The sequence below is a fragment of the Lissotriton vulgaris genome, chromosome 2_1, assembly GCF_964263255.1.
Source record: "Lissotriton vulgaris chromosome 2_1, aLisVul1.2, whole genome shotgun sequence".
Classification (NCBI taxonomy): domain Eukaryota; kingdom Metazoa; phylum Chordata; class Amphibia; order Caudata; family Salamandridae; genus Lissotriton; species Lissotriton vulgaris.
This window is the reverse complement of record NC_141687.1, coordinates 2,087,411,135-2,087,425,282: the sequence shown is the minus strand read 5'-3', so window position 1 is coordinate 2,087,425,282 and position 14,148 is coordinate 2,087,411,135. Positions and strand designations below refer to the sequence as shown.

Sequence of the window (14,148 nt, the reverse complement as noted above, 5' to 3'; positions counted from 1 at the left end):
CAAGAGCACTCTACTCCAGGAGAAGCTACAGATCATGACTGATGTTACAACCAGCAGAGCATTGAGCGTTGGGGCTATACACTGAATGTGCTGGCCACCTATAAAGAGTTGGGCACAGAAAATGCCTTAAGCCAAGCCCTGCAACTAAGCCCACTGCACATGGCTGAAGGCTTGGAGGACAGTCCCCGTGAGTAGCCTTGCTGCAGTTGGTGATGTGCATTGGGTTTCAAACAGGCAGAATTTTGGACACAGGGCCTGGGCAGAGGACAGGAACTAAACCAACCTTCGAAGTGTATGACTTAATGTCATGCTCTGCAGAAGAATTGGGTAAACAGGTTAGCCAGAGACCAGGCTGTGTGGCCAACTTCCTGTTATGCATAGTCAAAGGTTGGGCGAAGGTTGGTCACCAACATACGGTTTAGCATAGGGCCTGGCCAGAGTCAAGGATCTGCGTCCAACCAAGCAGGGCAATTCTGAAGGCTGTCAGCTGACATTAATGGCTGCCTGTGATGAGTTGGGTGCAGAGACTGGCTGCACATAGCTGAAGGCAGTAGAAGTGGTGGTTGGCCACCTGTGTGGGTGGGGTGCAGGCAATAGAGGCTAGCTTTTTTAACCGACTCTGATGTGCATGGCCTACTGCCATGTAAAGTGAGGGTTGCCCCCAAAGATTGTTGGATGTAGTGCGCAGCCAAAAGCCAGGCTGTGAGAAAATGATTTACTGGTTGGGGGTAAAACCATACTTAAGCAGCACACACAATCCTTGTCAGGGTAAAGCCACAAGCAAACCCAAATTAATATGCACTCAACTCTCTGGTAGCCTGGCAACGGAAACAGCATTTACCAACGCTGTCCTTATATCGCGTTACCTTTACAACGCAGTCATAACAACCATGTTGTTAGAATGCGATACCTTTGCATCGCAAGTCATTCGATGAACTTGCTGTAGGGGCTCTAACCTAAGGAATTGTATCATTTACTATTCCAACACCTTCCTTACTGTTGCCCAGGCTGGAATTGGAATAGTAAATTATACTATTCTTAAATTCAGCGCACCCCCGACAGCAAGTCGATCTAATGACTTATGATGTAAAGGTATCACGTTCTAACAAAGCGATCATTTAACAACCGCATTGTTAAAGAACACGATGTAACAACATGCGTTGTAACATGCTATATTCGCCTGGCACAGAGCAGTCAGGTTTAAGGAATATGTACAGTATTTTTAAAGCATTTTAAACAGTAATACAGTGAAAACACAACACAATAAAAATCCCACACCAATTTAGATGAATAGAATAAGTTGTGATTAATAAATAAAGACCAAAGCAAGAAAGAATCCGTAGAGCCAGAGGTATGCAGTTTTAAAGATTTAAGTGAAAATAGGGCCAAAAAGCACAAAGCATGAACTGTGGTTATCTGGTCACGGTGGACCAGGACAAAGTTACAAGTTCAGGCCAGCTGTGATGGAGCACAGGCCGCTTTCATGGGCCCACTTAGGCCCACTGAACACAGGGTCCTAATCCAGTTTGCAAAGAGCTGTGGAGTCTCGCGTTGAGAATGCATCACTCAGCAGATGCAATATGAGGTCCATGCAAGATGTGTGATGCTGCAGTGGTTCAGAGGATCAGTGAATTGCAATGCAATGTCCTTTCAAGGGGATGAATCACGCAGCAGCAGTTCTGATGGGCTGAGTTGAACAAGGCAACGTCCTTGGTGGAGATGCTTTGGGCTGGGGCTGTCAAGAAGATGCAAAGTCCTTGTGTCATGGAAGTCCAAGCAGCAGAGGCAATGCGTCAGTTCCAAGAGTGATATGTTGAGCAGCAGAGGTGGTGAGCTGGTTCTGAGGAAGATGGAGAGCCCCAGGGAGGAGGTGCGTCTATGCTGGTGAATTCATAGATGGGCTGACAGAGCTCCTTTAGACCCACTTTCAAGGGCAAAGGACTGGTGTGGCACCCTTTGGGAGGATAGGAATCAGATGGCAGTGTCAAGCTGCTGGGTTCTAGGTTGTTGGTAGCCTTTTCTGTCCATGAGACATCTGAACAGGAGGCTCACCAAGTAGTCCTTGGAGTCACTCTAGGGTCCTGGGTTTAGAGATGTAGATCCAGTGCTTCTCGGCCAAGCGAGGGGGCAGCATGGGAGCACAGTGGGCCAGCAGTCCTTCCAAACAGCAGTCCTTGGACTGATGAATGTCAGCATTCTTTTGATTCTTTGAAATCTGCTCTTTGTTCTGCACCCGCCTTGTGCACTCCTGATTACCGTAAACCCTTTGTACTGTACGTGCATGAGGTCGACGGTTGCTCGCTTTCAGTGTTAACGCAGGGATTTGGTGGTAAGCAAAGGCCCTGCGCTTACTTCTCAGCCACATTGGATAATGTTGTCAGAGCGCTTCCTAGCTGTCTGAGACCCACTGCAGCTGTTGCGGTGGCCATCCGACAGTCGGAGGGGCTCGTTCTAAATTCTAGCCTAACAGTGATGGCCACATGCTGTGGATGCATTGCTAAATAAAACCAAAACACAGCATATTACAAGCGCTCGCCTCACTGGTTATGAATTGACACTATTTGCTCCACATATTACGATTATGCGATGTGCCACGTTAAACCCTGCCACGTTGTTACCTCTCCCTTCAAGTGAAACTACAAATGATGTACATGATTGCATATTTCGAACTTAGGAAGAAGCGAAGGGGAGGATTGACCTCACTGACATTCCTCTATCTGACCCCCAAGGGGAATTATATGTGGATGGGTCTTTTTTCAAGTGAGCAGATGGCACAACAACAGCTGCATATGCAATCACCACACTGAAAACGGTAGTTGAGACTTCTGGAGTTCCCTATCGATCAGCTCAAGCTGCTGAACTTATTGGAAGCCTGTGAATTGAGTGAGGGACTCGAGGTTAACATTTATACAGACAGCCAACACGCCTTCGGCATGGCCCAAAGCTTTGGGCGTCTGTGAAGGGAGCGGGGTTTTCTCACCTCTCACAGTCAGAAAATACAGAATGGCCCCTTGGTGTTACGATTACTTGCTGCCCTAACCTTACCCAAGAAACTAGCCATAATAAAATGCAGTGCCCATAAGGCGCTGGTAAATGAGGTAGAGGAGGGGAATGCCTTTGCTGACCAGGTTGCTAAACAGACGGCTCAATCCACATTTTCGACTATGTTTGTAACCTCTTCTGCAAGATAGGTGGAAGAATCTGATCTGTTCAATAATAACATAGAGAGTGTGAAAGAGATACAGAAGGAAGCCAGTCCAGTTGAATTGGCGTGATGGGAGCAGGAAGTGGGAAGGTTGGACAAAAATAACTGTTGGGTTGATTTGACGGAAAAACAAAGATGGCTGTTACCCAATGCTTTGGTTCAAGCCGTCGTAACTATGGCCCACGGTCCAGCTCATATTGGAACTAAAGGTATTTGTGCTTTGTTGGACCCAGTATGGAATAATCCCAACATTCAAAGGACGGCTGTCCATTTGGTCCAATATTGTATGGTCTGTTTACAACACAATCCGGGAAAGGGAGAAAGTGTTTTGAGTGGGAGTTTTGCACCTCCTGTTTTACCGTTTGAAGTACTCCAGATGGATTACATCGATATGGAGCGAGTCAACAACTTAAAATATGTTCTGGTCGTGGTTTGTGCCTTTAGTAAATGGGCTGAGGCTTACTCAACTAAGGAGAACACTGCTTTGGGTACAGCAAAAGCTCTTATCAAAGATTGTATCCCTAGATACGTGCTGCCCCGTTTGATTTGGTCAGATAACGGGGACATTTCCATGGGGTTCTTGTTAGACATGTCTGTGACGGACTGCCACCCATCAGTCGGCAGCATTAGTGGAAAAGTATAATGGGATTCTGAAGCTAAAAATGGCTAAGATTCAGGAAAGTACTGGTTTGAAGTGGCCCGATACCTTGCCCCTGGCCCTCATGTCATTACGAGTTATCCCTCATTCGTGCTTTGGTCTCTCTCCCTATGAAGTAATTTTTGGGCGACCGGCTAATGTATGGGGAGTGCCCAGACCACGGTCCTTTACCGATGTTGAATATCCTATGTTAATTGATTATCTGTATACTTTGACTAAAGACCTCTGTTCTATTCCTCAGCAGGTAGCATCTGTACTGCAGCCCCTGCCAGAGGGTCCTGGACATCGATTGGAACCTGGCCAATGGGCACTGGTCAGGAAGTACGAACAAGACACCAGCCTGGCTCCGAGGTGGTCTAAGCCATATCAAATCCTCTTGCCACGCGGACGGTGGAGGGGAAGAAACACTGGATCCACCTTTCTCATCTCAAACGGTTACCACTCCCGCTCCCTTATGATCAGCAGCATCCAGATGGAATTTTGACCCAGGAAAGTGAGAGAGCCACTGCAACTGATCAGGAGGTTCCGGTTCATGTACGTTACAACCTGCGGCCAAGAAAACATCACGGTACCTCAGATGCCACGGTTAGGAGATAAGGAAAGACTTGAATAAGTAGGGTTTGCTAGATTTCAAGTCTGAGGTACTGAGCATGACACTGGACTGAACTAGTTGAGAGCTGGAACTTTGGTCTTGCGCTCTGTTCAGAAAGAAAGACTGTCACATGTAAACAGCCAGGTTGTACATTGGATTTCCTGGACGACAACGTTTTTCTTTCTTGAGATGAACAATAGGAGTCTGCCTGTGAGACTCTAGTAGGACACAGGGAGAAGAACCCCTCTGGCAGGACGGACTGCTGTGCCCGAGTTTAGCTTTGGACTTTTAGTTAGGAATGTACCCTTTTGGTCGCATTATACCTGAAGAAGAACGTCCATTTGCACCATGATATTTGCCATTTTATGATCCAATGTTTTCTGCCTGGACCAGGCGTGTAAAGGTAGCTTTTGTATTAGTAATAACAGTTATATTAGCCATTTTTATGAGTATATTCGTATATTTAGAGTTTAGATATCCAATGCAAGCCATGATGCCCTCTACCATTGCCCCGCCTGAGCACTTGATGTTCACTTTAGCACCGCATAAGGAGAGACACCGCCAGACTTATGCTAAGAATGTATTCGTAGAAATGCTCCACCAAACACATAGTACTACTAATATGACCGATTGCTGGGTTTGCGGACTTTTGTCATCAGTTATGCATAAACACGACTTATTCCTCTCTCTGCCCTTATCATACTTAGGTAGCTGTGAAGCATGGTTCCAAATGTTCTCCGCCATGTACAACCATTATGTGGAAAACCCCAAACAGTACTCAGAAAAAGATTATAATATGATTCTAGCTTACTTTGAAACACACCAGGGATTCGATCCAGCAGGAAATGGGAGAGAGGGATCCCTGGACCGAGATGCTTGTATGAATTTGTATACTACTAATGAAAACAGTACTTGGTTGAAAGATGAAATTTATGATTTTGCTAATTTTAATCATTCTCAGTATTTCCAACAGTTTGTCACCAGGAACGTTACAAGTGAACTCATTATGCCTGTCCCTATCTTGAATACATCTTCTGCTTTCTGTGTACAGGGAATTGGGCATGTGCAAGTTGGGAATAGTGTTTGTAATCACACATATAGAATGAAAATTTTTAGCAGTCTTCCACTGTTGACACCACAAATGTGTATTTTGTATGCGGGGAAAATGCTTACACCTGGTTACCGCAGGGATGGGCTGGGCAATGTTACTTGTCTTTCTTGTACCCTCCCGTATACATAGCTCCATCAGATTATCACAAAACACATCAACATCATAACACAAAAATAGTTTCCAATAGACAGCGAAGGCAGCTCAGAATGACTGAGGTTGATCAAACTGATACTTCCTGGCAACAGTTTATGGATTTTACAAGGGAATTGGTCTCTTTTTGGGGACCGATATTCAATAGTAGAGAAATAAGACGATTGTCCAGGATAGTGGAGAATGTCATAAATATCACTACTGAGATTATGACAAATATTACAGTAGAGCTTCAGGCTACGAGGCTCGTTTCTCTTCAGAACCGGATGGTTCTTGACGTTATCTTGGCTGATCTGGGAGGAGCATGTCGGGTGATCGGCAGCTCCTGCTGCATTTACATTCCAGACTCCGCCTCCACGGTTCACTTGGTTATTCAGAAATTGCATCGCATTGCGGCAGAAATGCACACTGAGAATGGATCCTGGTCGCTCTCTAGTTGGTTTTGGAGGCTTCTATCTACTTGGGGTTGGAAATTATTGATGATAATTGTTGGAGCCGCAGGTATCCTCTTCACTTGCTGCCTTTGTATGCAATGTGGTCCAGCCTGTTGCTCCTATTGTGCCACCAAATTGACAGCCATGTTTGCCTCCTCTCCTACCCTTTCTAAGCCTCAAATGCTCCAACAGGAGATTCGTGAGTTAATGGCCATTGATGAGGAAGATTTCCAAGATTAATATTTCTCTTAGTTAGCTACATCACGCTAAAAGGAGGGTTTAAGGAACAAAAATCTGCATTAGGTCTAGTAAAACACATAATTACGGTTAGAAATTAGTGTGATGTACCTATTAGACTAATGTAGGTGTTCGAGTATTCATAAGCTCACATATGTAATCTCGTTGGGATTAACGTACACATTATTTAGCTTTTCGTCTTCTCACTAAAAATATTGTTTGATCTGACGGGTGCCATCTTGGGGCCTAGTCCGCTTGCAGTATTAGTGGAAACCTAGCATTACACTTAGTAAGAGCTGTTCTCCTGAGAAATAGTCTGACAAATGTAACAAGCTGCTGCTCCTGCACGTCAGGCCTGTCAAGGTTGTAGGTGGGGGTAGGCTGGATAAGCACATTCCAGGAGGCGCTGTGCGGACTCTCCTAGAGCTGGCTGAAGGGAGTCACCCTCCTTGACCTTGCTATAATGAGCTGAGCTAAAACTAAGGATGCTTTGTGTGCCATATATGGTCTTTCCTTTGCACCAACCTGTACCAACTTGTATTTTTCCTTCTTAGGTAACGGTTTCAAAATGTAACAGTATATATGTAATCTGTTGATAATGTGCCAGCAGTCTTCTCGGCGGACCTCAAGGGGTTAGGTCGTGAGAAGCTCCTCTGGCAGAGTTTGTTTGTATAATAAACGATTGGACCTTCTGCACTGCAAACTGACTGATTATTAGTAAATTGTATCAGGGCGATTTGTAAGTATAGCTCTATTGGGTTGTGATACATTTTCAGTACTTCACCCTACCAGCCAATATTCTGGAGAAAGATGAATACTCAACTTAGTCATTTCATCTCTGTTAATAATTCCCTGGACCCATCACAATATGGGTTTAGAGCCTTTCACAGCACAGAACTGGCGTTGATTAAATCAACCGAGGAAATCAGAGAAGCCGTGGATAGGGGAGGAAATGCCATCTTAATCCTCCTTGACCTTTCTGTGGCCTTTGATACGGTTCACCACACGGTTCTGATGAATAGGCTCTCAGACATTGGAGTGAGAGGTGCCTCCTGGAAACTGTTACAATGTTTTCTATCTGATAGAGTTCAGACAGTGGATTTGGACGGAAATATCTCTGAACCTTTTTACCTCCCCTGTGGGGTGCCACATGGCTCGGCTTTAAGCCCTACGCTTTTCAACATCTATGTGGCGCCCCTGGCTAATGTCATCCAGTCTTTTGGTTTCCAGCTCACCTCCTAAGTAGATGACACACAAATTGAGTTATCGCTGACGGAGGGAGCAGAAAGGGAGGTAGGGGTGAGGTTCCATGATTGTATGAGTACGATCTCCACCTGGATGTCGTCTAATTGCTTAAAAGTCAATTCAGCAAAAACTGAGGTGTTGCAATTTGGAAATATCTGGGATCATGCCCAACTTTAACACGGAAAGCTAAGAATCTGGGCGTTCTGGTTGATAACAAACTTTCCATGGGGGACCAAGTCAATCAGTTTACCTCGGCATGCTTTATGGTCCTTAGAATCATAAAACAAATCAAATTCTTTCTCTCAGCAGACAACCTAAGGACTGTCATCACTGCTCTCATCATGTCCCGTCTGGACTATTGCAACAGGCTTTATCTTAATGTCCAGAAGCAACATATGAACAAGTTGCAATTGGTCCAGAATGTGGCAGCAAGAATGCTGATGGGAACCCCTAGGTTTGTCTCGATCAAAGGAGAACTTAAGAAACTGCATTGGCTTCCAGTCCTTCTTAAATCACCCTTGAAGGCACTATGTGTTGTCTTTAAAGCTTTAATGGGGTTGGCCTGGAGTTCCTTCAATCTAAGCTCACATGGCATGCTCCAGGTAGAACTCTGTGTTCCTCTGGATCCAAATTAGTCCAATCCTCCACCTTCAAGAAAATGAATTGGGGCGGCAGAAGCTTTCTTCACTGTGCCTCCAAAGCCTGGAATGAGCTACCCTTCCATCTTAGAATTGCCCCAAACCTTGCCTCCTTTCGCAAGGATTTGAAAACATGGTTGTTCTCACTTTAACTCACCAGTGCCCTCCAGGTAGTTAGTACTTAGCGCCAGGACACCCTAAGGAAGCATTGCACTTTATAAGTACAATTAACATAACATAACATAACATAACATAACATAACATAACATAACATAACATAACATTACCCAGGCTAGCTTATTCCAGTGGAATGGTGAGCATGGAACTCACATCTGGGCATACATGTCAAATGCTCTGGGCCAGAGTTTAGCATTTGATGAATCACTGTGCACTGGATTCAAGCTAGCCAGGCTGATGGGGAGTATTACTCTGAAACCGTTCCTAAGTTGCTTGTTTCCGGTGCAAGGAGGACCTGGCCTGGCAGTTTGGGCTGGGTTGCTCCCATGAGGAGCAGGGTCAAGACTGATTTGCATATGGCTGGCTCCAAACTGGTTTGACATGGTGAGCAAAAAACAATGGATTTATGCCTAGATCTCTGTACTGGGGGGGAATGTTTGACATTGTTCAGCATTGTGTTCATCTCTTGATCTTTTTGAAACTTTCTAAAAGTGACATTTTCAGAATTGTGACTAGATATCCAACTTTAGCATTACTCTTAATTACAGCTCTTTAGATATCAAACAACGACAGCCTATCTGCTCCCAATTGGAAGTTACAGCGTAATAGGGTAACCTAATGTTTTCCTATGGGAGAGGTAGGCCCCACAGCATTAAAAAACGAATTTAAGAATTTTTCACTACCGAGATATGAACAACTTAAAAGTTCGCTGCACTGTGTCCTCTGGGCTGTTCAGGGCCAGTTAACCTATTTGTATTATATGTATTAAAAAAGGGCCTGGCAAAAGGTTTACCTTGTAGCGTGGACATGATAGTTCAAAAACTGAACACACAGATGCATTTGCAGGCCTGAGAGATATGGTATGATAAGTACTGCAGGTCCACGAGTACATTTAATTTACAGGCCCTTGGCATATTATTACCACTTCACTATGGACTTACAAGTAAATTAAATATGGTAATCAGGGCTAAGCTAATTCCACAATGTTTTAAGGAGAGAGCACAAGCACGTTGGCACTGGTTATCAGTGGTACGGTGCACAAACAATCCTTACAGCCAACAATAACAGGCTCAGAAAAAAGGAGGGTGAAGGCAAATAGTTTGGGTACGACCCTGCCGAAAGGGGCAAGTTCAACACTGACCATCTGGCAAACCCCTTCTGCGCATAGCCAGAGGCTGGACACCCATGGAAAGATGAACGCAGGTCTAAGTTGGAGGCCTGACCTTGTGGCCGACACTCTGCTGCGCATGGTTAAAGGCAATGCCCAGATGGGATGGCTGTTCAACAAGGATTTGATGTAGGAACTCTTGGATGATTTTTGTGATCATAAGGCCACAACAACTATTTGAAAAACCAAAGGTAAAAAATAATTTATGATTAGCATTGCTTACAACACCTTAATGTATTCACCTAAAAATACAGTTATATACAGTTATGGCCATAAGGTAAAAATAAAAAGCCACTGAAATTCTCATTAGGAACATAATCCATAACATACACAGCAAACACAAGGGCAAACCCTTTTTGCTGCCCTGTACTGCTTTGTAGTTTATGAAAAGCATGGACTGTATCATAACCAATAATTTCCAACTGTATAACTCAATAATATAGTTTATGTGTTTCTCTTTAGACTAACACAATTTCTATTGTGAGCAAATGATATGTATTATGTAAATTCTATAGAAAATGCACATTTTGCAATGTGCAGTGGCAAATGCCTCACAAAAATACCATAAGAGCAATATCATAATAGTGGAGAAACATGCTTACCCACGATGCCTTCAAACTTTCCTTGTTTTACTATAAAAAAAGAAAAAAGGTGCCTCACGTTTAATAATAATATATAAACAGCACTCAATGATTATTTTGCAATGCTGATCTGTGACCAGTTATGCATGACATTATGTTTTAATTTCATTCTAGAGCTTAAAATGCAGTTTTCAGTCAAAGCCTTAAACAAATAAAACGATTTCTAGATCAGGGATTCCAAAAGTGTTGTAACAAGGTAATGAAGTTATAGAAAACATCAACTTTGTATTTCCACAATTAGAGCAATCATAATTTTATTGAGCATTCTTATAAACTATGTAAGATATGGAAATTTATGAACAGATCAAATTAAGATGTTAACACAACTTGATCCCAACTGTCTTTCATTCACACATACATCAGACATTAATACAAAATATCAGAAAAAAACAGACTAATGACAAAAGACAAGCATATTATCTTATGTTAAATACATTAGGATAGCTCCTAAATATGATATCAAAGCGTTATGAAAACCTAGGCTCCTTTCAGGGGGGCTCCTCTGCTAAGGCGGAGGAGCGTCATCCCACTTCTCTTAGATCAGGTTTGGGGCTTGTTTAGAGTGGTGTCACAGGGGGACGCACAGTGGGAGGAGTGGTTTGTACACTCAAAGCATGCATGACTTATTGGCTGGCCGTCTTGGGCCGGCCAAATAGTCATGCACACTTTGCATGTTCCCCACCAGGCGTTAATGCACAGCCTGGTGGGGAACATGCACAGGCTCCCTGTCCCCATCTGAGCGCTGAACCGCAGCACTCAGACCAATCACAACATTGCACTGCAGCTTTGTGATTGGCTAAGGGGAGCCTGTGTGCTTCCTTCTTCAGCGACTTGCCGGAGAAGGAGACATGACAGTGGAGAGACGGTCACAGCAGCTGTGGGTGATTTTATTATTGTATATTTTTGTATACTACCCCCGCCCCCCACGTCACCAGTCCTACTCCTTGCCAGCCGCTGCTGGCTCCTTTTCCTGATATTCTAATTGATCACAGTAAAAAAGGTCGACTGCTATTATATTTAGTATCTTTTTATTTAAAAGTAAATTATGTTGGATATTGGAGTGAACCAATAATGCATTGTTCAGTGATGGAATGTATCGGAGAGTGAACAGCTAGAATCTGCTCAGTGTGGAGCATTACATGTATTACATGTATGTGTCCTGAAGACCATTGACATTTCTTTCCTGCTGAAATGCTATTTGTTTTTTTCATTTTGTTATAATGTTTCAAGGCATCTATTCCCATTATGTGACTTCCATGCCACTTTATGTGCATATTAGCCCTGTGTGAAATGTAATTTATGCCGGCGCAATTTCAGGAATTTTGATTTATCCTTGTTACTCATAATTCAAGTTTCCCAAAATTACACTCCATTCATAGTAAAAAATAATAGTGGCTTTTGCAATTTGCTGTAAAAAAATTAACTTGATCGCATGGGAACAACAGAAAGCAAAAAGCTATTGTTTGCCCTACTTTCCTTTAAATGCATTCTCCAGCCAAAAATTTACACAAGGGCGCATTTCATTCAAAAATATAGAGCAAAATTACTGATTTGGATTTTGTCTAATTACATGTAATTGCTGTGATTTTACGTATTTAGGCATAATTTTGCAAACACTTAGCATGCATGTTTACGGCCGTCTTTGACTGAATGAACCATTAAACTCACAAATGTGAAGCCATCTAGATTGCATGGAGTACTGCTGTGTGTATGACAGTGCTAAGAGTGTTGTCCAGCAGGTTCTCTAAGGGTCTGTATTAGCAAGAAGTGCACATGATAGATATTTAAGGCACATACATCAGTGTATGCATTATAAAAATGTATAGATGAAAATAATATTGAGAATTACAATTAACATTATGATTTACATAAGTATGAAAAAACCTAAATATTGAGTAATAATATTGATAGGATCTTTTAAAATATGAAGTGAATGTTATTATGATGAGTTTAAAAAAATGTAAAAACGTGTAATACATTTAAACACATATGGTATATAAATTAAATTAATTCACATTGTGAATATTTTAAAATAAATTTATTCTGAATTGCAAAAAATTAAAAACTGTTTTTACAATAAAAATTATTAATTTATAAAAACTTTAAAAAAATACTTTTTGAAAGCATATATTTTCAGTAAATAACAATAGAATCAAATAACTACAAAACATGTTTTTAACCTCTTAGCAGCTATGTAACGTCCAGCTCTAGTGCTGAACGTTCCATTGCGCAGGTGAGGTTCGAACGTCCAACGGCCGACAGCAGCACTCCTGAGGTAGTGGTGCCGTCGGCCGTTGGAATAGGCGCAGCACCTAAGAGGCTAAATGTTAGAAATCTATATTTTCTTTTTAATTTATAAAAATTTAAATCACTTTATAATGCGTTTTATTTACTATTCCCAATCCAAAATGTACAATGTCATCAAAATGACTTGTGTTTGTGAGACCATATTTACTATTCACACTCAAAACTAATAAACATTACAGACAAAGAATTGTAAAAATGTATGTAAATTAATCTAAATTAAATTGCAATATAAATATCAGTAATGTATTATTTATTTAAATCATTAACACAGCAAAATAAAATAATTAAAAAAAAACAAAAGTAAAGAAATGGAAATAATATAATCAATGCAATAAAACATATACATTTATATTCACACAATCCTTTAATTCACAAAATGTGATTTCGAATATAAAAAAAATAATCATGTTTTTAAATTAAACATAATCCATTTCTTACCAAACTGGAGACATAATTTTCAAACAAAAAATGTAAAATATTATATAAACATATGTCAACATTTTTTAAGAAACGTTTATACACAAATAAATATTTGACACAAAATTTTAAAAATATATACATTTTTAAGCAACTACCCACCCTTTCTGGGAGCATTATACATAAACTCAAATTGTTAAATTCTGTAAATATGTGTACAAGCTTTTGAACTAGAACAGGTCAGTAATGCATACTGAACTCACTGCATCTCCCTACAGCACTAGCCCTAACAGTAAAGGTTCTGCATTTATGAATATATATACAAGTGTATACCATATAAACATAAACATACACACATTGCTTTAGTGGCAGACAATCCTTTCACAGGTATGTACTGTAAACTGGAAGCTAAAGGGTTTGTGCTTTAAGAGGCTGGCCTACTTGTCCAGGGGACAAAGTAAACATTAAGGGGCCCATTAGGATGGCGGGCGGATTGCCTCCGCCAGGGTAGCGGTGGCCACCGCCACCCTGGCGGAGGCAATCCGCCCGCCATCCTTCCCTGCATTCCCCCCCGCCATATTACGATGGCGGAGGGGACCGCAGCGGTCGGAAAGACCGCCTGTTTTCCGCCCCGGTTGCATAGCGGAAAAGGGAAAGGGATAACATGGTGGCGGTGTCTATCAGACACCGCCAGCCATATTAGAATAGTCATTTCTCAATGCCTTTCCGTGGCGGCAATGCCGCCACGGAAAGGCATGCGGTGTTTACTCTGGGGGGCCCCTGTGGGCCCCTAGAGTGACGGGCAAAGGGGGGGTGGCACACAGGGGGTACCTGTGGTACCGCCCTGCATTTGCATAATCGCAGCGGCAGGCACCGCGCGGTGCCTGCCGCTTCGAGTATGCAAATGCGTGCATTTGTTTTTAACATTGTGGCGGGCGGTGCAGTGAGCACCGCCCGCCACAATGTTACTTTGAGGAATGCGCCCGCCACAGTGGCGGGCGCATCCTAATGCCAATGTCGGGACCCCCGCCCTTTAGGCGGGCGGTCCCGATCTCCGTTAGGGTGGCGGGCGGACTGTTTCCGCCCACCATCCTAATGGACCCCTAAAACTTGTTGCTCATGACTCCAAACAGAGGAATATATTTCGAAGCCCATTGCAGTGCCAGTG

The 14,148-nt window shown here is 42.7% G+C and overlaps 1 protein-coding gene across 1 annotated transcript in view; it reads right to left on the bottom strand.

Annotated features, from left to right (window-relative positions):
• The window catches only part of LOC147733753 (protein unc-13 homolog B-like), a 1,057,263-nt gene that overhangs the window by 927,043 nt on the left and 116,072 nt on the right, over positions 1-14,148 (bottom strand). Inside the window, exon 2 of the mRNA XM_086958318.1 lies at positions 10,218-10,247. Coding sequence (XP_086814444.1) covers positions 10,218-10,247 — 30 coding nt within the window. The remainder of the gene's footprint in view (positions 1-10,217; positions 10,248-14,148) is intronic.